The sequence below is a fragment of the Olea europaea genome, unplaced genomic scaffold (genome assembly GCF_002742605.1).
Source record: "Olea europaea var. sylvestris unplaced genomic scaffold, O_europaea_v1 scaffold490, whole genome shotgun sequence".
Taxonomy (NCBI): domain Eukaryota; kingdom Viridiplantae; phylum Streptophyta; class Magnoliopsida; order Lamiales; family Oleaceae; genus Olea; species Olea europaea.
In genome coordinates, this window is record NW_019263214.1 from 24710 (window position 1) to 52294 (window position 27585).

General features: G+C 30.2%; 1 protein-coding gene across 1 annotated transcript; it reads left to right on the forward strand.

Moving 5' to 3' along the window:
* Window positions 1–21012: 21012 nt before the first annotated feature.
* LOC111388414 (histone-lysine N-methyltransferase family member SUVH9-like) lies at window positions 21013–23109 on the forward strand. Its single transcript, XM_023013104.1, has one exon. It carries the CDS (start codon window positions 21142–21144, stop codon window positions 23107–23109), a length of 1968 nt encoding a protein of 655 aa, XP_022868872.1. The 5' UTR covers window positions 21013–21141.
* The last annotated feature ends 4476 nt before the right edge of the window (window positions 23110–27585 follow it).

Here is a 27585-nt window from a genome sequence, read left to right on the forward strand (position 1 = left end):
TGATTTTTTGACTGTTATTTCATTATTTCAGTCGTTATATTTGACTTCTTCTCTCACAGGTGGACTCCACTTTTCTTCTAACGATCAAAAAATCAATTCTCAAAATCACTCCCAAACAGACTCTAAGAATAGGAAGAAGAAATGGGACAGTGGCTATCATCTATTGATACAAATAAGTGAGTCTAAAATTATATAAATAAGTGGGCTAAAGATTAAAAAAAAAAAAAGAAAAAAAAAAGAGTTGGACTAGTCCATTGAAATTAATTGTTGCTGGGCTAATGATTACAATTTAGACGAAACAAATTTTTTTAGTGCATTTGGACCTCGGTAACAATGGACTGCAGCCAAGTGCAGTCCACCATTAAATCCGCCCATGGCCTCCATAATAATGGTGAAGTTGGTGGTTGTGGGTTTGAGATGGAAGTGGATGTGAATGCGGATGTGGTAGTAATGGGTGTGGGTTTGAGGTGAAGGTGGTAAATGTGGGTGTAGATTTATGGTGGTGACGGTATGTTGATTGCAGTGGCCTCTGATTTTGGAGTATTAGATGGTGGTAGTGGTGGTGATTACGGATTAAGGTGGTGCTGACAAAATCGGTAGTGTCGATGGTTGTGATGTGGGTGGGACAAGGTGGAATGAAATCAAGATTGATTGTAACCATTTAATTATAATTTGTGACTAATTAAATTTTCTACAATGTCAAATACAGTGTATGAATATGCTGGGTATAATGTGAATGATTTTTTTGACTTGATTTTGGTAATTTGTGACCTCCTTTTGATAAGTTGTAACATGATTTTGGTAATTTGTGATCTTGTTATGGTAAAATTGACTTGATTTTGATATATTGTGACCTAATTTTGGGTATAGTCTGCCTAAAGATCTATAAATTCTGAGATAATTTAAAATCGTAGTCGTGCAGGGGAAAAATTTGATAATGCATTACGCAATAACAAGTCACAGTCATAAAACAAGTCACATTGAACGCATTACAAGTCACATATAGTCATAGTTAACACAAGCATGGTCATACATAATCACACACCTGGTCATAAATCGTAAAGTTAACACAGACTTGGTTACAAACAGTTATTGTTAAAACAGACCTAGTCATGAATAGCATAGATAATACATATAATAGGTCACATTCAGGAGATAGACATTTTATGTAATACAAATTCCTGTTAAAAATTTATAACCTAGTCACAAACAGACTCCTATCAAAAACTTATGAAAAATACATTCTCGTGTCAATGCAGGTCTGGCCACAAACAATCACAGTTAACACAAATCTGGTCAAGCTAGTCGTGTGTTAACATATACTTGATCACAAACAGTAACAATTAACTCAAACTGATCTATTAATACATATTGATCATAAACAACACAGAAAAACATCAAGTAAGTCACATTCATGCAAACATTTTATAAAATACAGATTCATTAAAAATTTGTGACTTTTTATGTTATAAGATGAATTCAAAATGTATGATCCATATAAATTCTTCAGATCTATATAATCCAAAATTAGGTGAATGAAATGGGAATCGCTTGATTTTTAAAATGTATTAAGGCTCGGATTCAACAAACTGTTCAGTCAAGATATTTTGGCATCTCCAATCGGATGGATCTCATAAATAAACGATGGCAATGTGACTCAATAAGTGGAAACGTGCTTCCGATGAAGTAGAATCATCAATTTATAGTTAATTTGTATGATAATTGTTGGAGATTTGATAATGAAAGTGGTGAATTGTGTTTAGTCAAAGAAAATGAAAGGTAGAAATACACGTAAGATGAGAGAGAGAGGTGAAGTGAGATAGTTTTTTGTTATTAAAAAGGGAATAAAATTTAAATTTTAGGACGATGATAATGATAATTAATTATTTTTATTTAAGTTGTAAAATAAATAAATAAATAAATAAATATATATATATATATATATATATATATATATATATATATACACACACACATATTAGAATAATATTTAATAATAATTTAACACCTGATTTTTGACACTTTTTCCTAAGTTCGATAAATGTGAAATTATATTCTTAGTGTAACGTAATTATGTATTTTTCCCATGTTGTAAGCTAGTGTCATGTGGAAGTAAAAGAATTATATTTTGGACATAAATCATAATTTTTTTCTATTTTTTAACTACACATTCTCTAAAAAAAGATTATTCAAAAAATCATTCCCCCCCCCACCCTCCAAAAAAAAAGAAAAAAAAAAGAACTCCTTAAAAACGGAGTCAAACAAAGGATTATTGTCATATCACAATATTTTTGTAAATGGATATTTTAAACATCTCTAATTATTGCTTATTATCATATTTATGTACTCAAATTTTTATCGTAGTCTTATAACTAGTCTCTCATTAATTAATAAATATATTTTCTTATGATGATTTTTGTCCAAGAAATGTCATACTTGCGTTAAACTAAGGGACAAAAAATTAATTACACTTTTATATTTATCTTTTGTTACTTAGATGAAAATACGAGAAGTACAAATCCTCTTAATAGAATTTCAGGACGGGAACTAGTATAAGGGACAATATAGACTAACAGAATATTGAGAATAAGAATGCAATGTAAAGAAGTCAGAACATAAATATGACAATAATGAAGGTTGACTTTTGATGAATTTAAAATGTGGACGACTTATAAATAAAAGATGTGATATCTATATATTCACCATTTTTTCCTTCAAATCGCTAGTCATTAAGGTTGGCACGTGGTAATTCATCAATTTTGATTTCTCGAGAAACAGATCAAATCGATTTTCATTAAGAATTGTCAAAATAGAACCATAAAAAGGAAACAAGACCTAGTTCAATTTTATCTAGTACTTTTAAGCTTTAAAAAAAAAATTAAATTATTTTTATAATTTTTCTTGTGTTGCTTTCGCGCTTATGTCTCAAGTGATAAAATTCTTAATTATTACGAAATTTTATTTCAACTCGTTTAAATTATGATTTAATTGACAGGTTATAAGAAAATAATTTTGGAAAAGAGTCAAAATTTGGTTATAAAACTAGAAGTGAGAACTGAATCAAAAGCGATCGATTCCTAATCCTAAGATCGAAAATATGACTGATTTTAACTAAATAGAATCGAACATGCTAGTATCTTTTGGTTCTATTACGATTCGAGTGGTTTCGGATAAAAATGCAACCCCCACTAGTTACGTAATCTACTTATTTAAATATTTTCAATCTTTCATTTAATAAAAAAAATTGACAAGAATTTAGTCTAGCATGTTTATAGCTAATAATTCGAAATTACATAATATTTGCATTATAGTTTTGTCAAATTATGATTCTATCGGATACCAGTAATATTTTGATTGACTATGAATTTTAAGTATTAATAGTATTGTTGTTGATTTTTAAACTCCCTAAACATGAATACAAGTTTAATTATAACTAGCTCAATCTATTGTAAGTTATTTATAAAGAATTGTTGACTTCAAACTAGATTACGAGACGTATAATTAAATTTAAACATCTATCTAATATAGCTTACCAATAGATAAAGACATGGACCTCAAACAAAATTTCATTTCAACTTATTAAATGATAAGACCAAGATTTTCTACCAAACTTTAAACAATTCAATTTGAATTGCCCCTTCTATAATAAAATAAAATCAATGGTCTTGATAAAACTTGTTACATCAAAAGAGTTGTCATTTACAAAAGTCTCGAAATTTTATTATAATAATAAGAACTTGTCACGTCAAAATAGTTGTCTACGCCTACATCTTTATGTTCGAGATGTACATAATTTTCGGTTGAAGAACACTCTTTCATCCATCAAAATTATGGTGACGAAAATTTTTACAAAAACTTCGAAGGTAATCTCAAAGTTGGACCAAAAATTTTCAATGATTATTGTTGTGAATCTCTAATAGATACTGGTGATTAGTAATGACAATACCTTATGTGTTGCTATCAATAACCATTCATGATGTATTATTGATGACATTGAACATATCATACAGTCCCCTGAAAATTGTATCTCCCGTGTTTAGAGACCAGCTAGCCTAAATATAAGTCCTTTATTATGTTTTGAATTGATTTTATGAGTAAACAATTATATTAAGTAACGATTTCACCTTTTGAAAACTAGTCAAAGTTGAACGTGCATTGCACATTATTCTAAAATATTTTATAAGTAATGTAAAAGTAATATTTATACCAATTTTGTTGAAGGATTTGATGAGTTTCGAACAAATTAAAGAAAATAAAATTTAATATAGAAGTTTAAGAGAAGAAAAGTGTACTCAAATTATACTCTCACTTAATTTCTATGATTTTAATTTTTTGTAATGATGAAATACATAAAAATTAATTATTAATACATAAATTTAAACAACCATTAAAATTTCAGATACATGAATATGAATAAATTCATTTATAATAACTCTAGATTCATATAATTCAAGATTCATTAAGTGAAAATTCATTGAATCTAGATTAATATGAATGTAATTAATTGAGAATTAATAACACAAATTTCATAAATGGCAATAATTATATAGAATTTATTACATATCAAAAAATGAAAAGTAAAGTATTATTGAAATAATTGAATTATAGGAGGGTTAAAATCGTCCAAAAAATTATTCTCCCTTAATGTGATATTTTAATACATAAATAAATTTAAACAGTCAGTAAAATTTCTAGATACATGAATATGAATAAATTCATTTATAATAACTCTAGATTCATGTAATTCAAAATTCATCGAGTGAAAACTCATTGAATCTAGGTTAATTTGAATGTAGTTAATTCAGAATTAATAACACAATTCTGAATAAATTCATCTATAATAATTCTAGATTTATGTAATTCAAAATTCATCAATTGATTCATCAAGTGAAAAATCATTGAATCTAGGTTAATATTGTAATTAACTGAGAATTAATAACACAAATTTCATAAATGACAATAATTATATTGTATTTATTACATATCAAAAAAGAAATGTAAAGTATTATTAAAATAATTGAATTATAGGAGGATTAAAATCTTCTAAAAAATGATTCTCCCTTGATTTGATATTTTAATAAATTATAGATAAGTAACTTTTGATCGTGTAAAAATTTCAGTTGAAAAATTAGAAAGAGAAAAAGAAAATGCGGCTTTGGATTGATTTCATGCATTTTTAATTTTATAGGAAGATACAAATGACTTATTTGGGAGTGATTTCTTAAAATTATTTTTCTTAGAATTAAGCACACATTCTATGGGATCATAGAGTTGCCTACTTTTTAATCATACAATTTTCCAAAATAATAATAATTTTTCATTTAAAAGAATATTTCGCAAACAAACATAAAAACAACTACAAGTTTTCATATAGTAGTAGTTGGGTTTGTCGAGGCTATTTGAAATTACACGAATCTCAAAGCAATGGGAATTTGAAAGAACCTTGCTATAGGTACAAGGATTTAAATTCTTGTACCTACCGAACACTCACATTTAAAGGCGGAAATTTTTTTTTTTCAATATTTTATACACGGGCCCACTCTCATGTGAGTAAGAATTTAAAAATCTGGTAAAAATTTTCTGTACTTGAAGAATTTTTGAATTTCAAATATTACACGAAGCACAATGATTGAACAAATACCATTAACATATTTTAGGAAAGACATTAGTTGCAAAAAATATCAAAATATTAAACTATTTAAATACTAATATTAGATTTTTATAGAGAACACGTTTCAGTTTTTCATTGCTTTGAAAAATAAAAAATTCACATAGACAAATATATTTCAGAATACTGAACACTTAGCTTAGATATATAATTATGTGGCATGCGTGAATCATATTTGCAACTACAATGATGTTGACAAAAATAAATAGAATTTGTAATTTGAATTTAAATCATGGTTTGATTGAAAGAGTTTGTTGTGAGCTACTGTAATGAGAAAGTCAAGATTTTTTCTTCAATTTCCTATAATACCCTTTCTTCGCAAAGATGGACCAATTATCTACTGAAATTTGGTCAATATTTTTGTCTTTATATATATATATATATATATATATGTCAACAATGACTTTTTTTTAATTATTATTAATATTACAATGTACATTTGGTCACACTTGCATTCTAATTTATATTCATTTGGTCTTTATCATATATACGTGTGTGTGTGTATATATATATATAAACACATTTTTCACTTAAATAAACTATTGGTTTTAATGCACATAATTTTAATATATTGGGGTTGCATATTGAGTCATTATTGATTATGGCTGAAATACAAGGGCCAAAAGTTTAAGTTATAAGGGACGATTACGTGTATATCATGTATATATTGTCTTTTAACACGTTACTAGCAGGGCTCAACTTAAGGCTACAATTCATCTTCTAAGCATATTGGAGTTTGGGCTGTGCAATATGATCGAGTTATCTCCCTCGTCTAGTACATTGCGCAATCGTAAGCTTTAGAAAATCTAACCTTAGCGTAAGAACAAGCAAAATTTGATTTCTAAATAGGCAAGTTTAGGTCTTTCTTCTCACTCGTGTTACTTTCAATGCTTCGATAGTCTCAATAATAATAATAGATGACAACTTAATCCTAGCTTAAGCATGTTAGCTAGTAATACCGAGCAATTATTTGAATGTACCGAGTTAATGGCTGATAATAGTTTGTTAATTTGTAATATCTTCTCCATACTGCGGCCCTTCTTTGTTCCATTTTTGTTAATAAGTGAGTGCAAAGGATCAATCATTTGATATTGTTGAAACAGATCCTGCTGCTTGAACCACCTCCTGGACGTCCAGGGGGTGTTTGTGCCACACAATCCCTTGGACGCAGAGCTTTTTCCTATTGAAATAGAGATGGAGCATTCTGAGCCAACTCAGGTTGCAAATTTGGGAGAGGTGATTGATTTAAGCAATGACGAATTGCCAGTAAAAGACTCGAAAGGACAAATTTCTAATGGGGTGGTCATAGACAAGGTTAAAATATGACACTGTGTGAATCCTCACGGTGGAGTACAAGGCCCCTCAAGGGTGGAGCCAAAAAATGATCTTAGGATTGGCCAAAATTTAAAAAAGCTCACGTTGCAAGAGGTTGAATTCATGACATTCACGACAAAAAGTGCCAAACAAAAAATCGACACTTACTTTAGAAAATATAAACTAGTTGAATCATGACCGAAATAAACAAAGGACACATGCAACAATGAAAAACTAAGAAATTATTTAATGAATACTATTCTAAATAAATTTGATGACTATTATTTTCAAACTACTGAAAGCTTTGGTAGAAACATGTAATCAATAATACATCACTATATGTTATTGTTCCAAAATATTATTAGTCTATATCAATTCATTTCATAGTGAGTGAGGAATCACATCTAAAGAGAAAAATCGACTAAGAATTATGAGGGTCTAAAGAAATTACATTTAATTCATGTCTATATTTTGCTTAGTTTCAAGAATATGCTTATATATAGATTAATTTATAAATAAATACATTTTAACAAATATTCTTTTTATTGACAAGATCAAATCTAGCCCCCGTTTGGCCCCCATTAATTTGAATTATAATAGGAGAAATAATATTTTTTTGAAAAAATAGTGGTTGTAAAAGAATGAAAAATTTTCGATTTTCGTGTAATATCATTTTATTGATGATTGTGTAGTTGAAAATAGAAGAGAGAAAAAATTAATTTAAATTGATGATATTTAAAGGGAGCCAAACGGGGTCCTAGAGCATGTTATTTCTTTTGATCATAACATCTATTTCATGATAAAAATAATTAATTTTTTTCTTATAAGTATGAATAGGTAACATATGAAACATATATAAAAATAAAAAATTAATTGCCATTAAGCTTAGCAAAACATGTAGTGTATAGTGTCTCTAACTATTAAAATTAAGTAATTTTTAGATCCAATAAATACAAATTTTCAATTATAAATTTTACTTAATTACCATAAGTAGATTTAGTCAAACACGCATTAAATAAAATGCTTAATTAGAAAAAAAAAAAAAAAGGAAGAAGAAGAAGAAGAAGATTTTCACGTTTCATAAATGTCATGAAAATAGTATTTAATAATTGTAGCATCTTCAATAAGATTTGATTAATTGAGCATTGAGTTTGGGTTTGAATTCCAACTTGAGCTAGGCTAACACACCAAAATTGAACAAATTATTCTTAATTTTCCATGTAGTTTGGGGGGTTGCGCTATGCTATAGCCCATCCTAGCTCCCCTCTACCTCTGCCCTTGAGGCCCCTTCTCATTGCACGTGCTGAAACGGTGGAGTAATGCTAATCACTTGCTTCCCAGTTTCAAAGTATGGAGAATGGTTCGGAGCCAACAAGTTTCGGATTTTGGAGAGGGGAGTGATGATGAATTGCCGACCAAAAACTCAAAAGACAAGAATCGATTAATTGCAATAGGGCGGTTGTAAACATTGCTAAAATATGGGACTTTGTAGATCGTTAGGGAACTGTACGTGGTCCCTACAGTCCCTACTCGCTTTTCATGTTGAAAAGATGGAGTGATGCCAATTACTTATACCCGATTTAGCGGTTTGGGAAAGTGGCCAAAGTCAACATAATGCTATACCCTTAGTCAAAGTCCTCTATCAAGTTGAATTAGAAAGTATCGTAGTGGCAAATTTGTGATGTTTTGTGAACTTTCTTCTTGCAATATCGTAGATATAGAAGCTCTAATAAAAAGACTTTAAAAGATGAGAGATTTACAAGAGTCGAAGTCGATTCCCAATGTTTTCCTAGCGTTCCATATTGTATCAGTTTGAATAGAGAGGTAGGGGTCGAGCTTGGAGGGTTCAATGTTATGTATTATCGTGTATATGTTCTAAAAATGAACGTCTTTATCAATATTTAGAATCCCGTACTAATTTGGCAAAATTAGTAATTCAGAATTCGTGTCAATTTGTTATTCAAGAGCATGCTTCCTCTTTATAATAAGAGAAAACAAGTACTTAAAAGTTCAGCAAGTTGGACTTGAAATTGTCCAACGTTTCTCTATAGATTTTTGGTTCTAGGGCCATCGTAAGATCGAGTATCACTCTTTTATCATTCCACTCTAATCAATTAAAAGTATCAAAATTTCTGTAATGGAATTTTGTATTCTCATGTTAATAGTTCTCAACACACATAATTGTTAATGTTCTAAAATGATCATCTAAGTACATATTTTTTGCCTCAGAGGATGATAAACACCATAATTTATTGGTATCTTAGAACAGGACAAGAGGGGATTCGAAGGTTGCATCACTAATGAGGCATGCAAGTTTGTGGTTGAATCGTGAAAAGAGGATCTCAGGCCATATCCCTTGCATAACAATAGTTGTATAGCCATAAGGTAGCAAATAGAATGACAAAAGTTCACATTGATCTACAACAAAGTCAAAATTAGGGACAAAGTTCGGGGAAGACCTTCTTCTTCTTCTTCTTCTTATTATTTTGGCACTTGACTATATATATATATATATATATATATATATATATATATATAGTCTACTTGAAGTATGGAGAAAATGTTCTTTGTTCTAAAGTAGCATATTTTAGTAAAATTGGAATATTAACCTATCTTGCAAATTGCCTTGAAGTCTTTGAGCTCTGGACCTGAAATTTCTTATTTTCTTTTTTGAGTTTAGTTGAAGAATCTTTGATTTCAATATTATCTGTCCTTTGAATAATCTTTTGTCTACCATGATTTTGAAATTTTTGTCTTCTTTGTCTAGCTTTTTGAATAATGAGAATCAATTTTAATAAATCAACTTTCTTAAAGTTTTATGTTCTTCTGAGTGTAGGTAGTGCTGGTAGGAACAACTTTTGAGGTGGCAAACATAATTTAAATAAAACATCTTTTGACTTATAAGCCTGATATTTTTTAAGTTCTTCTAGATTGCTGGGTCCATATAGTCATTTCGCATTCTTTTGAGCTTCTTCTTGAGCAAGTAGTTCATCAACATCTAATCTATAACAATCATCTCCATTGCTTTGGGCATAGTCTTCAGAACCTATTTGAGAAGAACTATCTTGAATTGATTTTGATTTCTTTAAAGTAGTTTCTGCTAGAGGGGCAATTTTCTCAAAAATAATTGTTAATTCTTCTAGAATCTTATATTGATTGAACATGGCCATTAATTTTGATTTTTCTGAAACAAAATCGGCATTTTTATCTAGTTCTTTCTTTGAAATTTTTGGGACGTTGGTATTTGTTTATTCTTGAATCCATGAATTTACTGCTTTAGGATAACAATTAGTTTCATGGAATTTTAACTACTATTTTATTTGAATGTCTGAATAATTCTTTGAACTCGATATTCAAAGTTTTGATCTTGATAAATAAAGTAGTCCTAACAAAATATCTATGAGACTTTCATATTGAATGCGAACTAGAACAAAATATTTTCTTGAGGCTTTAAAAAGGTTTTTGCCTCCTTTCTGAAGTGTCCGAATCCTTCGTGAGTGAGACTAGGTAAAAAAATTTCATCAAGTCCAAAACAATCTAACCAAGTTTGAAACAATTTTGAAAAAATTGAATTACAATTTTGATTAAACAAAATGAACTAAAAATGAGTTACTGATCTAAAGTAAAATACATTATATCAGGCATCGTTGTAATCAAAATAATAGAAATGAGATTTAAATGATTCGTCTTTTGAGAGACGCGTTCTCTTTTCATTCCAAGGTTGTTGTCCCCAGTCTTCATATGACAACACTTTTTGTCTAGTCATTTTTGAAAAATCAATTGTTTTTGGATTTAGAGGATTTTTTGTTTGAGTTATGATGACTAATCCAGTTTTTATGAGGATAGTTTCATAAAACTTTCTGGATTTTTTAATATTATAGGCATGAATTGAAATTTTGAAGGAAAAGGGTATTGAAGACATTTATTTAGAGATGAATATATATTTATCCATGATGTTTCAATTTCGAAAACTGGAATATATATAGATTTGAGCAAGTATTGAAAAGTGTTTGGAGGGTTTACTTGAGGTAGTTTTCCAAGACCTTGAACAGTTTGTTTAAAATTTGAAGGTTTCATTTGTTCTAAAACATTTTTAGTCTGAGTAGGCTTTTTGAATACCAAAGTTGAAAGGATAGTATTTTGATTATTTTGAGAAGGCCAAGAACCTTGTTCTTCTTTTCTTGATAATGATCATTGAATATAATTATCAATTGAAAATAATGGGATAGTAGTCTTTTTTCGGCTACTTTTCTTTTAAAATGAAGCTTCCGAGGACGCCATTGAATTTTTTTTTTTCTATTTTTGAAATTTCACCCTCTTTCTTTGATAAGATGTCTCCCCCATTCATCGACTCTTTTTTTTTTTTTTTTTAATATTGAATATCTCACAATTCTCTTTTTCTATATAAGCTCTCTTGTAAGGAAGTTTGCAAGGAGATTGAATTTTCGTTGTATATATAGTATTTAAAAATCAAAATAGGACAACCTCGCCTGCCATCTTATAAATATTTGTTTTGAAACAAGATTCTTTGCATCTTTCTGTAAAACATCTTTTGATGATTTACAGTTTGTTTTCAAAATGATTTTTTTATTAATTAAATTATCTTGAAATTTTGAATAGTTCTTTTGAGGGCCGATTCACACTCCACTATGAAACCTAACCAACTGTTATTGATTTGACTTTTTTGGAATCCGTTTTAAAATTCAACCATATCCAATATCAGATCCTTAGTCTCAAAAATAATAAAGGCAATAGGGTCAAGGGTTGAAAGACATAGAATACTTCTCATAGCTAGCTTGACTTTTTGGACAGCTAAAGTGTGATCATTACTCCATGGTAATTGATTTTTCTGTGGCCTTTGAAAAAGAAGGGCACGGATTTTACGTATGCCTCCGACAAAATTGACCACATAATTGATAAAACCTTAAAAAAAAAAAAAAAACGCTACAAACTTGTCTTCTCTAGAATTTCATCTAAAAATTTATCAGCAAATTTTAGACTTGTTTAAATTGGTACAAGCATTCCTAAGTGTATGTAATGACCTAAGAACCATATACGTGTTTGACACAAAACAACTTTCTTTATAGAAACTGCTAATCCATTGTTTTTAATAACACGAGTAAAGATATTGAGATGCTTAAAATGTTGTTCTAAACTTTTAGAATAAATTAGAACATCATCAAAGTAAACAATAATAAAATTTTGATAAGGATATAAAATATGGTCCATAATTTTTTGAAATTCTAAAGGAGCATTTTTTTTAGTTCAAAAGGCATGACATTCCATTCATATTAGCCAAATGGAACATTGAAAGTAGTTTTATATCTATCTTCTGCTTTAATTTGAATTTGTCAGAATCCAGATTTTGTATTAAATTAGGAGAAGATAGTAGTTTTGAGTAATCAATTTAACATATCTTTCTTTTGAGGTAATGGATATCTAATCCATTGAAGAGTTTATTGAGGGGTTTGTAATTGATAACGAGTCTTGGAGCACCTCGTTCAATTTTCGACAGATTTATTGACATAAAAGGCTGAACAACTCCTAGGATATTTGCTTGGCCTTATAAGTTTCTTTTTTAATAATTCATTGATTTCTTTGATGCAGAAATTATGTAATTCTTTATTCATTTGAATAGAAGGAGATTTTGTAAGAATCATTGACTCATGAAAATCACAAAACGTAAGGAAGAGATATAATATGTTTTTTTTTTATTCCAAAAAGCATTAGGGATAGTTGAATATATTTAATTTTCAATTTTTTTTTAAAATCTAAAATTTTCTCTTTAACTGAAAAATTTTTCAATTGTTTTTCAATTCTTCGAAATTTAATTTCTTCTTTATGAAAATTTTCTTAAATTGATATTATTAATATTTTTTGAAATTAATGCTTCTTTTAAAGAATTGACATATTTAAATGAATGAGAATTTGTAAATTTAAAAAATATTTCTTGATAAAAGATTTTTGTTGTAATATCTTTTGAATCAACTTGAAAAGAATAAATTTGAACAATAAAAGATGTACCAATAATTACTTCTTGATCTAAATCTTTTACAAGATAAAATATATATTTAAAACAAATATTTGAATTACAAACATAAGCTTTAGAAAGTTTATACTGAATGTTAAGTTTTAATACTACTAGCACCATATAGAAGTTTAGTAGTCTTTACAAACTATTCTGTAGGATTAAGTCATTCCCTTGTATAATTTTGATCTGCTCTTGAGTCAATAAGAACTTTGGAAGTAAATTTGTATTCTTTATTGACTACGATAGTCATTGCAGAATGCCTTCTTGAAGTTGAATTCGATTGATAACGTTGACTTTTTCCTCATCAGTCATATGATGTTTTGAAGGAGGAATTTCTTCATCAGAGGAAGAAGATTCATGAGAAGATTTGGACTTTTGTTTGGCATTATATTTTTGTTCTAAATTTTTAGTTTTCAAGAGTATAACTTCCATTTGAACATCTTTTATTTGACGTTAAAGAGTTGAAAGTTGAGTTTTCATGCTTTTTATTGCTGATCTTAAATCAGAATTAGAAGATTTTGAAATATTTGAAAATGATTCAATTTTAAACCCGTTTAATATATTTTGTATATTAAATGGTTCTACTGATTTTGAAGGAAGAAGAGCATAAAACTTTCTTTTTTTTTTAAGTTGAAGATTTTCAATTTTCTAAACTATTTCTTAAATAAGTTCTTCTTTGGTAAGAACATTTGTGATTTTACAACCACGAACTTTTTTACCTTAACTTGAAGAGGATGATGAATTTGAATTGGTTTCAACATCAGAGTCTTCTTGATGTTGATAAACTTGTTCCAAATTATACTCAGACTCTTCATTTGAGTTAGAATTGATTAAATTAAGAAGTTCAAGGTCAATATCTTTGCCTATTTGAAAATTATTAATAATTCCCTTCATAGGACATTTATTTGAATAATGACCTATTTTGATTACTATTCCAATATGTAATATTGGAGGATTTTGAATTTTTAAATTTCTTTTTCTTTGAAAACTTTCTTTTTGAAAATTTTGAAGGATAAAATTTTTGATAAGATTTTTCTTCTTGATTTTTTTTCCTATCTTGTATAAGAAGGACATTTTTTTTTCCCAATTTTGAAGGAGGAGGAATAATTTTCGTATGACCATATTGTTCGCAGAATGATTCAAGTTCTTTTCAACTTTCAGATCTTTCTGATTTCAATTTGGCCTTAAGTTTGAGATCATTACATAATGCTGATCCTTTCTTATTGACGAAATTAATGATTTCACCATAAGTTAGAATAGCATATGGAAAAGTTCATTATATTGAAGTTTGATTGAATTTCTATCTCTTTCTGCAAAGAGTTTAGGATGTCCAAAAATAAATCTTTCTTTCCAAAAAGATTGATTATAGTCTTCACAAATTAAAACTCTGGTCATAAACATATTTTTGTACCAGCGAAAATCATGAAGCTTTAGACAAGTAAGATTCATAAGAATTTCAAAAAGACCTTTCATGAAGTAAATTGGGAGTTTTAATAAAATGTTTGGGGAATATTTCCTTGAGAATCGACTGCAAATTCTATAGTTGTTCTATCTTCTGTAGTCAAATAATTATTCCACCAGTTTTTTAATTGTTCGGTGAAACCTTGAACAAGATTTGACATGGAATCATAAGAAGAATAACCTTTACTAACATATGCAGCATAGCAAATTGCCATATTTTCGAGGAAATTGATAATTTGATATTCTGCCATATCATCAAGATTCCATTCACTTAATTCATCACCGCTATAGGTTACTTGATATTTCTTCTTTTCATCATAACACATATCAGGATAAGAATGACGAGAATAATAATTTAGAAGATTAGTATTTTGACCTCTCAATTTATTGTTAGAAAATTGATTTTGAAAATTGCCAAAATCATCCAATGTGTTGTGAAGATCCTAATTTTGAAATTTGTTTTACAAGTTCTTGTAAAATACTGGATTCACTAGACAAATTGTCTTTACCCAATTTCGAAACAAACTTTGATTTTCTATATGTTGCTTTTCATCTTTTTTAGATGAAGAAGCATCAGAATCAGAATTCGCTTCAATTCTCGATGATTGAGAACACATAGATTGAAGAAAATTATTAGTATAATTGTTCAAAGATTAAATGATATCTTTTGCTGTAGTTTCAAATTCCTTTGATCTATCAACTGGGAGTTGTTTGATAGGAGATGCAATTACTTCAGTGTTTCCATGAGAAACAACTATTTTTTTTTTTTTTTTTGCATCAGACGATGTTTCAATTGAAGACTTTGTCCAGAAGGAGTTTTCCATATCTTTTTATTAACATAGGTATTTTGAATAGAATTTTTAAAAATCTTTTTCCCAAAACATTAAAATGTGCCCATTCATAAAAACTTAGAGCCTGTTTGGGAGTGATTTTTTCCTTCAAAAAATTGATTTTTTTACCGTTATTTCATTATTCCAACCGTCATATTTGACTTCTTCTCTTGCAGGACCCACTTTTTTCCTAACGATCAAAAAATCAATTATTAAAATCACTCCCAAATCGGCTCTTAAATTTTCAAGAAAATCATAAAATTCTTCTCATAAAGATTTAATTTCATCTTTTGAAAATATTGATCTAAGAGTTTTTCAAAAACATTTGACTGAAGGAGTTTGATCAGTTTTAAATTCATTTTTTATATCCACTGTAGAAAAAAGGGTAATTAGCACAAAACATCCCTACCTTTCGATGTTTTTGTGGAAAACGTCCCTACCTTTCATTTTTTGGCGGATTACACCCTTAACTTTACCTTTTTTTGCTCAAAACGTCCTTCTGTCAACTCTCCGTTAAAATGCTCCGTTAAATCAAAAAGGTAATTAGCACAAAAGGTCCCTACCTTTCAATATTATTGTGCAAAACGTCCATACCTTTCATTTTTAGCATTTTTACCCCTACATTTCACCTTTCATTGCGCAAAAGGTCCTTTTCATCCATTTTTTCAATAAAATGACGATTTTACCCTCCTATTGAAATAAAACAAAAAGAAAAGAAAAAAATAATTAATTAATTGCAATCATAGTTCTAAATCTTTCAAAATATTACAAATAAATCCTAAATTCTCCACTACCGCTACTTTCACAACCCCACCAAGCCACCACCTATAGATCCATATAGCACCACTTTCGACCACAACACATATCGGACTCCACCACCAACAACATCGCCTCACTCTCCCCAATATCCTCCTCCATAGTATTGGTCACCAATCTGTCCGAAACAACCACATTTATGGTGCTGGAGTCCGGTGGGCATGGTGGCTGAAAGGTGGTATTATGTGAAGTTATAGTTGGCAGCTTGATAGGTTGTGAAAATGGTGGTGGTTGAGAATTTATGATTTTTTTGTAATTTTTTAAAAATTTAAGGACTATGGTTGCAGTTGGTAATTCATCTTTTCTTTTTGTTTTATTTGAATAGCAGAGTAAAATCGTCGTTTTATTGAAAAAATGGATAAAAAGGACCTTTTGCGCAATGAAATGTGAAATGTAGGGGTAAAAATGCTAAAAACGAAAGGTAAGGACGTTTTTCACAATAATATTGAAAGGTGGGGACCTTTTATGCTAATTATGCTAAAAAATAAAAGGTAGGGACGTTTTGTACAATAACTTTAAAAGGTAGGGACCTTTTGTGCTAATTACCTTTTTGATTTAAGGGAGCATTTTAACGGAGAGTTGACAGAAGGACGTTTTGCGCAAAAAAAAAGTAAAGGTAAGGGTGTAATCCGCCAAAAAATGAAAGGTAGGGACGTTTTCCACAAAAACATCGAAAGGTAGGGATGTTTTGTGCTAATTACCCTAGAAAAAAAATGATATTACATTACTGATATAACCTTTCAACAGGATTTAGAAGCATATCAGACAAAGTAGAAGAAGTATGCTGTTCTGATTCATCTTTATCAGGTGCATATTGAGCTTTTGGAGTAAAATCAACTCCTTTTAATTTATCAGAAAAAAGTTGAAAATCGAAAATTTTGAAAGAAGTTCTCAATCTATTTTCAAATATAGAAGAATGAGATTTTTGAAAAGGAGCCACTGTCAAAAATAATTTTGCCATTTTCCATCAGGAAATGAAATAATTCGATTAGAAATTGATCTTCTAGGAACAAGAATCGGAGTTTGAGCATTTTCAAAATCCCATTCAAGTCCCCTAGATTGAAGATTTCATGATATCTTTTTAGGAATCATGGTATTAGAATAAAAAAGGTTGACCTCCACGAGAAGATTTTCTTCTTTAGGAGATGAACGAAGAGCTCGAATATTGAATTGAGTATTCATAAACTTATAATATATTATATATATTACAACAAATACTTTTGAACAATCATTTATATCAAGATTTTTTGTTTGAATGTAAAGATTAAGGGCATTCAAAAGAGCTCCATCATTTAAATTGATAGTAAAGTTTGGATAACAATTTAAAAAAATTGGACCACTTTCAAAATTTGATTCTAAGAGAGATAAAATGAATTTTTAAATTTGAAAAGTCTCTTATCTTGAAGAGCTAAGTGAACAAGAATATCCATACCAAGTCGAAATAATGGTTTAACAGTAATTTGAATTAATCCAACATGAAGATATTTAAATTTCTTCTCATGAGATTGAATAATTTCTTTTGAAAAAAAGATTGATCTGAGCAGATTGATGTTTAATAGCAATTGTTTGCTCAAGAGTGTGTGTGTGTAAGAAAGAATTGGGCTTGGGCTACTTGTATTGCTCCCTATCTAATGCTCTGCTCAATATGATGAAGATTGGTATATTAGGTAGATCTCGAATTACATGACGATTCTCAAAATTCCTTAATCTTGATAGTACAAGAAGCACTATGATTCTAGCAAATGTTGATTAAAAAAGAGACACACAAAGCCCCTATATGTCTCCCACTAAATTAAAAATCATTTTTTTCTCTCTTTTTATCAATCATACATATTCCAATAAAATAATATTATAAGTAAATCTAATTTTTTTCCCAACCACACATTCTTTGAAAAATTACTATTCCCATGAAATAATGGAGCCCAAACAGGGGCAAAGTTACGTTTGTCTTCTAGATTTAGAAATTTCAAATTTCAACATTTCTCTTTTAATCTTACCTTGTAGTTAAAAGAAATAGCATTATTTTCATCTCGAGAGTAAAGTTTAATTGTTTATTAATTTTACATTACCTATAAAAGCTCAAATTCAAAAAATATTTAACACTTCATTTAGATATATAAATGTGGGCCTATGTGTAGCATATATGCCAAGCATGATGATCACTGGAAAATAAAGGTTATTTGTTAATTTAAATATTGTGGTTTGGTTCAAATGTTTGGTGTGAGCTAGTGTAATTTAAAAGTCAATTTTTTGACCAATTTCCTATATTACCCTTCCTTGAAAAGCCTAAGTCCTTAAACATGGGAAACTTATATTGGCCACTTAGTTGTCTATTACACATTTCGTATCGTATAATCGTAACAAGATAGCGTGAATTATTGTTTAATACAGCATACTAAGGTTCTGTTTGATTCCCATTTTTTTCAATACACATTTTTTCTCTATCTTCTTTTTAACCACACATTCTTTAAAAAAATAATATTATATGTAGACCCAAAATTTTTCTTTATTTTTTAATCACACATACTCCATCAAATCAGTATTCAAAAATGCATTATTTGCAAAAAGGGCATCAAACATGCTCTAAAATATACATTAAAGAAATTCATTATTTAAATCACGGGTTTAAAAATACTCAAAAAGCTAATTAGTCTCAAATTCTCAAAACATAAATTTTTGGTGTGATTATTTATTATAATTTTATTAGGTCAGTAAGTTTATATAGCTTAGTTTTGGCTCCTATTGTCACTTGCTTCACGTTGTAATATTATTATTTGTCTTCACACCTTAGCTGTTGACTTTTACACAATTTTACACATTAAAAAAAATAAAAGGAATACAAAATTTAAAATCAAAGTAAAGTATAACTGTATAAGTAAGAAATAAAAAATTTTCAAAAGTAAAAATAGATTTTTAATGCTGCTTTCCCTTTTGTCTGAATTAAACATTTTTTATTTTTTTATTTTATTTTTTATTTTTTACCATTTTTCAAATGTAAAATTTCCTCCAATTTTCACTTAATCCAAGATATTTTGGGGGAAATGAAATTGAAATTTTTGAAATAGGAATAAAATTGAAAAAACTCGAAAAATTTTAAAGAGCAATTTTATTGCAAAGAACTGGTGAAAAAAAAAATTATGAAATCCATGTTCATAGACGCAAAATAATCTCTTAATCTATAATAGCTCAAGGAAGACAAGTAACTAAAACCGAAAAGAAAAGTAGCAAAAAACCTAAAAGAATCAAACTCCAAACGAAAAATAAGGGAAAATGCTTTTTGTACATAATTAATTACATAATGATGAAGTGTCAAAATGTAAATGAGAAAGTTATCTGATTGATATGATTTTAATCCAATTAAATCTTACCATATCATATGTTGGTAAACCATTATGTAAATTGTTATGTACATATAACAAAATCCATAAATAAGATCCTATTACAAGAAGAAATAATTATCTGACCTATTTTTAATAAAATTATCCCACATCAAAATCTAAATTATAAAATACCCACAATCATTCAAGTAAGAATTCGGAATTCCATATTCAGAAGTAGCAGTAGTAGCCATAATCCTTCTTTTCAAAAATAAATGAAGTATTGATATGAATATGCCCAAATCTGAAAAAAGAGAAAATGTTGGAAAATTTATATGAAGTACAACCTTAATTAATATAATTTTAGCCACTGTTCATTGTCCATTATGGGGAACGTTAAAAGTTTTGAATAATATTTTTTGGAGAATGTGTGGTTAAAAAGTAAAGAAATTTTATTGGTTTGTGTGTAGAATAATTTATTGTGTGAATGTGTGGTGAAAAATAATACAGTTGCGAACAATTTAAAATTTTAGACGGTGACAAGAAGTCACTTAATGTAATGATGTAGTTTGAAAGTCTCAACGAGTTTCTTTATATATCTGTTTCATGTGATAATGGAAATGGTAAAAGTCACATATTGTGAGACTTTCGTAAATTGAATTCAAATTAATTCTAGAAAATGAAATCAGATTAGTTCTAAAATTTAAGAAAATTTTAATTCTTAATTATATTAGAGCAAATAAATTTACACTTTTAAAATAATTAGGGTCTCCACGGGCCTCTAAAATTAAGGTAAGTGGTTCTATTCAAAGAATTTGTAAAGAGGACATAAAAGGACTTATTTGCCATCATAATTTTAAATAATAAAACAAACACTTTCAGAAGAATATTTGCCCCTCATTTCCTTTTTTTTTTTTTTTTCATTTTCATTTTATAAATATTAAAATTACCATATTTTCTTTGTTGGTGAATGATTTAATTTAAAATAATGAAACTATCATTTTGCTATTTTTCTACATTTAATGATAAAGTAGATTGACAAACTGAAAAATAGATGAAACTTCTCAATCCAGATGAATGACGTTGATGATACAGTTATTCAAAAAATAAAAGTTGGAGACGTATTTGCGAACAAAATGTTAAAGTTGTGAACCTTTACTACAATGACTATGTCTGGTCCAATTTTAAATTTGAAAATATAAGTTAAAATCAATAATTAATTATAAGTACATATTTTATAGGATATATAATTTTTAATTATACATTTTATCAATTTTTATATAAAAATTTATCTTTTTGATGGTCATGTTCGGTTGCGATTATGAGAATTGATTTTTTGATTGTTGGAGATAAAAGTGAATCTCACTTATGAGTGAAGAAGAAAAAAATGACAATTAAAATAGTAAAATAATTGTCAAAAAATTAATTTTTAAAAATAAAAAATTTCTATCAAATGAGGTCTATATGTCCTTCGATCTAGGCTTCTAACATATCATTCAAAGGGCATTTTTGTCAGTTTATCAGCCCACAACATCTCAGCATTCTTAACTTTCACAATATTTCAGATTTTTCTTGCATATTACATTTCGTACCTCCCATTGTCACACACACTCTCTCTATCTATTTTTTTGTTTTTTGAATTTTTTTCTCAAACCTCTGCAACAAATCCTGACCTTAAACGACAAAATTTGTTGCAAATTACAAATGAGTTCTACAATCCCATTTCTGGACCTCAATCTATATCCTGATCCCAGTTTCTCCCCTGTAACCTCAACCTTACATACACCCAAAATTGAGCCAAAGCTTGAACCCATAGATGAACCACCGCCGCCTCCGCCGCCATCCGGTGCTAATTCACAACCCGACCTCAAACCCTCCATTCCATCAGCGTCAACTCCGTTTCCTACTTCTTCTTCTGAACCAGATTTGTGCTCTGAATTTCACCGCATTTCCGACCTCTTCCGCTCAGCTTTTGCCCAGGGTGTTCAGAGGCACGACCAGGTCTCCATTATCCCTGAGTCCGATCCTAATTATGGGGCTATCGTCCCAGTTGCCAAGAACGAAGCCCAGCTTCCGGCTGTTGTTATTTCGCCTCGGGGAACTCGCAAGTACCCTCAACGCTCATCTGAGCTAGTCCGGGTTACGGATCTTAAGGCTGATGACCACCGTTACTTCCGGGACCTAATCAGACGGACCAGGATGCTCTATGACTCCCTGCGTATATTTTCTACCTCAGAGGATGATAAACACCGTGATTTGCTGGTCCCTCAGAAGAAGACAAGAGGGGATTTGAAAGCGGCAGCACTAATGAGAGATGCAGGTTTGTGGTTGAATCGTGATAAGAGGATCTTGGGTGAAATCCCTGGTATAGCAATTGGCGATGTCTTCTTTTTCAGAATGGAGTTGGTTGTTGTCGGGTTGCACGGTCATCCTCAGGCCGGGATTGATTATGTCCCAGCCAGTCAGAGCTCGAACAGAGAACCGATAGCCACCAGCATTATTGTTTCTGGGGGTTATGAGGATGATGAAGATGGAGGGGATGTGATCATTTATACTGGTCATGGTGGACAGGACAAACATAACAGGCAGGCAATGCACCAAAAATTGGAAAGTGGTAATTTGGCCATGGAGAGGAGCATGTATTATGGCTTGGAGGTAAGGGTAATTCGTGGTTTTAAGTATGAAGGTGGTGCTAGTGGTAAAGTTTATGTTTATGATGGCTTATACAGGATAACTGACACTTGGTTTGATGTGGGGAAGTCGGGGTTTGGGGTTTATAAGTTCAAACTTGTTAGGATTGAAAATCAGGTGGAAATGGGAAGTAGCCTTATGAAGTTTGCGAGGAAACTTAGGGTTCGGCCACTGGAAGTGCGTCCTAAAGGTTACATCACACTTGATTTATCTAGAAAAAAGGAGAATGTGCCGGTGTTTTTCTTTAATGATATTGATGAGGACTATGGGCCTGTTTATCATGAGTATCTTATTACAACCATTTTCCCGTCGTATGTTTTTAATTATGGAAATGGTATGGGATGTGAGTGTGTTGGGGGATGTTGGGATAATTGCTTTTGTGCACAGAAAAATGGGGGTGAGTTTGCCTATGATTCAAATGGGATTCTTGTGAGGGGAAAACCATTGATTTTTGAGTGTGGGCCCCACTGTCGTTGCCCTCCTAGTTGCCGTAATCGTGTGACCCAAAAGGGAACTAAGAATCGGTTTGAAGTGTTTAGGTCTAGGGAGACACAATGGGGAGTGAGGTCATTGGACTTGATCCAAGCTGGCTCTTTTATTTGCGAGTACGCAGGAGTTGTTTTAACGCGTGAGCAAGCCCAGATTTTTACAATGAATGGTGATAGTTTGATTTATCCAAGTCGTTTTGGTGACAGATGGGCTGAGTGGGGGGATTTATCACAGATATTTTCTGACTATGTTCGACCATCTTATCCACCAATTCCTCCTTTGGATTTTGCCATGGATGTATCGAGAATGAGAAATGTAGCATGTTATATGAGCCAGAGTTCAATTCCAAACGTTATGGTACAGCCCGTGCTGTATGATCACAATAATGTATCTTTCCCTCACCTTATGCTGTTTGCTACAGAAAATATTCCTCCTATGAAGGAGATTAGTCTTGATTATGGGGTTGCTACTGCTGATTTACATATGCTATGACATTTAGTTGGTCAATATGGACGCTGTAGCTTTTTTAGAGACGTATGTCATTTATATTACACTTGAATGGAGTCCTTAACGATTCTTTACTGCAGAAAGTTATGTGCCATTACCATAATCCAAACATTTGCTGAACAATAAGGTCATATGAATCCTCTCATGATCTTCAGACATGGTTACTTCATTGCTATATTTGTTATTTATAAATAGAACTAGCAGACGTTTCTGGTTCAATTTTTTCTTGGGACAAAATTATTTGTTATTTCTAAATAGAACTAGCAGACGTTACTTCATTGTATAAGATCAACAGCCTCGTTTATTTTCTTACTGTTGGCTTTGAAATTGTCAGTCCATTCTATCCTTTTTCTAGAGGTATATTGGCCAGGAATGCTAAAGATAGACAACTTTAACATGATATTTTCGCAATAAATAAGCTATTAGTGTTTCAGAAATTTCCAGAAATTACGTTCAAATGTAAACTATTGTTTGCTGACAAAGTTTCCTCTTGCAGATGTAAAAGATGGAAGTGTGCGGGATTCCTTTTCCGGTTGACATAGACTAAATACATATGCCTAAAAATTTTGCTCAGCTGCGAGTCTGCTGGATGGAATCCTTTACCATGCTTCTGAAGAAACCCTAACGCCACCAAATCCAAGCGAAGAATTTAACAAGTTTCAATTACTTTTTGCATGACTTATAATCTTGTGATTTTAGCTTTGTATATAACAGAATTAGTACAGCAAAAATTGTTGTACAAAAAATGTAGGTGCCTTGTTGGATGATTTCCAGTTCTAAATCCTAATACAGTCATTTCTGTAATTTCAGTTACTTTGCTGAAATCTAATCTCAAACAGGGTATGAAGGGAAAGAACTTTGTTTTGTATGATACTGTGCAAAACAGTACATGTCCGGTGGTAAAAATTGAATTGTACTGGACAATATTAAGGAAGAAAAGAAAGTGATATTATGTTTATTACATTGTCAAGTCTGTTTCTGATTTAGTATTGTGCGTCGTACATGCACTGAGTTCGTTGGAAGTGGCAGTGGAAGACTAGTTTTTGAGGCCTTTGCCCGTGTGATTGTTTCGTGCTTATGGGAGGTGATGTTGCTTAGTTATGTTCAAGGCATTGTTTAGCTGTGTCCTGTATTGGATTTTGTTTGTAGCACATGACAATTTTTGTTTTTTCGAAAACTCTGGTTCTTCTATGTAAGAAATTTCATTTCAAGTTTAATCAATCACAACTCAGCTTCTAGCTATAAATCACATGGGCTGTTATTTCATATGGAATAATGCACATAAATTACTGCTCAATCACCAACATTTACCCTTGATTAGTATTTATTCACCCACAACTTCTTCCCCCAAAGTGTTTTCCATCTCAGATCAAGAAACTCAGTCTCCTTCCGAACCAGCATTGCAAACATCCGTATCACCCCAAATCACCCTCAACTGAAACGAGCGTAAGAGAAAAATAGTTTTCTTACCTCATCAATGAAAATTCTTCTTTGTCATCTTGGTATTCCGAGCATCTTTTGTGTCATGTGGTTAGAAGCTGTCACAAAGTTTTCATGGACGACGTTTGTCAATGTAAAATCTATGGATGGCCAGATACTTGGAACTATTTTTCTTGGATCGACCCTCTGTTCATACACACTACGAGACTGTAATAAATGGCCTAATCTGCAGGTTAAACGATATGCAGCAGAGGAAGCGTGAGATGAGCTGATCAATGAAGCTTATATTAAGTGGGATTAGCCTTCATGCTCATCTTCAACGTCTTTGGCCTTTTTGGGTTTAAGTGAAGACTACGTTACAAATCATATCGAGTGGTATTAGGCTTCATGCTCATCTTTACCGTCTTTGGCCTTTTTGGGTTCAAGTGAAGACTACGTTACAAATCATATCGAGTGGGATTAGGCTTCATGCTCATCTTTAACGTCTTCGGCCTTTTTGGGTTTAAGTGAAGACTACGTCACAAATTTATGTCTCTTAGTTGGTAGGATGTTTGTGATTGAAATTGTAGGAAAAAAGTTATTGGTTGGTATGGTGTTTTGAATGTGTAGTTGGTAGGTTGTCATTGGTGTTTGGTAGTTGTATGTTGGTGATGATGTAATGTTGATGGTTTCGTGTAAGTGTCGATTGTTATAGAATCATCGAAGGAAACAGATATTTTTGTATTTTTTTAATTAAATAAATAGGTTCCTTTTAATCTATCTTTTACTATTGTCTACCTGTATACACCTCTTCATGTGAATTCTATACTAACTCAACTTTGTGCAATTTGAAACTATTCAGCCATTGGGAGATCATGACAGGGATACTCACCACATATAATTTGTTTGTGGCATTCAATTTATGTTAAATGTGAGAAATATAAGTCAATTTGTTGTGTATATGGAATTAAGTTATGGAAGACTATACACATCACATCCCAGTATAATTGTCTTTAGATTTTGGTTTTCCACGATGTCTATAGTCCCTCTAGGCCTAGGCAAGGAGCTTTGCAGATTGCTGAATCATGGTCCTTTATGCAAGAATTAATTCACCTGATTTGTCGAAGTACCAAGATCCGTCTTCCAAACAAGATCCCCCTTGTTGGCACCTTAAAGAACTTAAGCTAGCAATTAAGTGCACATTATCCACTCATAATTTGGGTGAGTCATTTTAGAGTCTTATTCGTAGTAGTCACGAATAAGTTATCTACGCTGAGACACATCATCGTTCAAATTTTCTGCGATCTAGCCAAATCTCAATAAGAATAATACAAATTCATCAAGATAAAAGTTCCAAATTTATCCATCGATTGTGAATGATATATTTTTGATATTATTGCAATATTGTTTCTCTCCATATTCGAACCATCAAGTATACAATTTATGAATTTCGTAAGATCCTCGAGTCTTTATATTACAAAATAAAATTAAGTCACAAATAAAACAAAATACTACTCCAAGAGCATCCCTTGCCACAACATTAGTGACTCAGTTCTTTGTGCTTCATTCAGGGTTTTATTCATTAGCAGATAAGGATTCCCAGAATATCTAAAAAGACAAGTGTATAAAATGTGAAGAAAACCTCCAAGGAATTTATCCAGAAACTATAAAGTAAAACGAAAGTCACAACCAAATTTAATTCCATATGAAATAAATAATCCACAAACATAAAATCTATATCATTACATGTAATACTCGAACTGACGGTGATGAATGGGATCTTGTAACTCATTAGAACATTTGTTTCATTGATTTACCATCCGAAGAAAGTGTATCTAATCAATTCTACAAGTTATATTCATCCCACAAAATTTATATATCAAATTTTATTTCTACCAAAAAAATTTAAAAAAAAAAAAAAAAAAAAAAAAAAAAAAAAAAAAAAAAAAAAAGGCATTACACTTAATACCACATTTTGAAAAATCACATTTAACAAATAAGAAATAGTTACATATAGTAATAATAAAAAAAATTATAAAAGAAACATAAAGCACAACTATGTTTATCCTTTATTCTTATAATTGATATATTGATCTCATAAATGATCAACTGCATTTCGAGGTGCAAATATATCTTCTCATTCTTGATTTGTCTATGTCGAGCAAGGGTTAACATTTTGGTAAGGGACTCTATAACCATGTGGTTATAAAATCGACTTACCACGAAAATTTTTATGCCAGTCACTTATTACTTATTATATTTATTTATAAATAAATATAATTTTGCATAGACAATAGTACATTCGTAAATAATTTTATTTACATTTATTTATCCACAAGTACTACTCATTTGCTTAAGGCCATCTTCAGCATTGTACCAAAATTTGCATAATTTTGCACCAAATCTTACACCAAACCAAAAATTCATCTCCAACCATTACACCAAATAAACGGCATTTAACGATTTTCTTCCCTTTTTATTCTTAGTACCTTATTTATTTGAAATATTATTTATTTAATTATTTTATAAATATATAAATTATTAAATAAATAATTATGTTAAATTACAGAAAAGATTAAATTCATTAATAAATATAAAAAAATAGTACAATTAATAAAGACACTACAAAAACGAAAATATTAAATCATGCCATTAAAAAATAGTGCAATGTATTTCGAATTTGGATATTACGATATTATAAAGTTGCAAAATTTTTACAATTTAATTCTCAAAATTTATTTTAAATGCAAATAATAATAATAAATAATGATAATAATAATTTATTATATTAAAAAATATATAGCACAAATGATACAAATAACCATAATCAATTTATTTAGGAAAGGAAAAGCAATGATAAAAATAACATTATACACTTTACACCAAAATGGTGCAAAATTTGGTGCAACATCGAAGAAAATTTGCACCAAAATTTGGTGTATTTTGAAGAAATGGTGCGCACACCGGAGATTGGATAAGTATCCACAATAAGTTCCAAAATTGGTTCCAACATATATGACAGCTTGGAGGCCTACAGCCTTT

Excerpts from the sequence above, each read along its gene's own strand:
- LOC111388414 (XM_023013104.1), top strand. The coding sequence starts at position 21,142 with ATGAGTTCTACAATCCCATTTCTGGACCTCAATCTATATCCTGATCCC.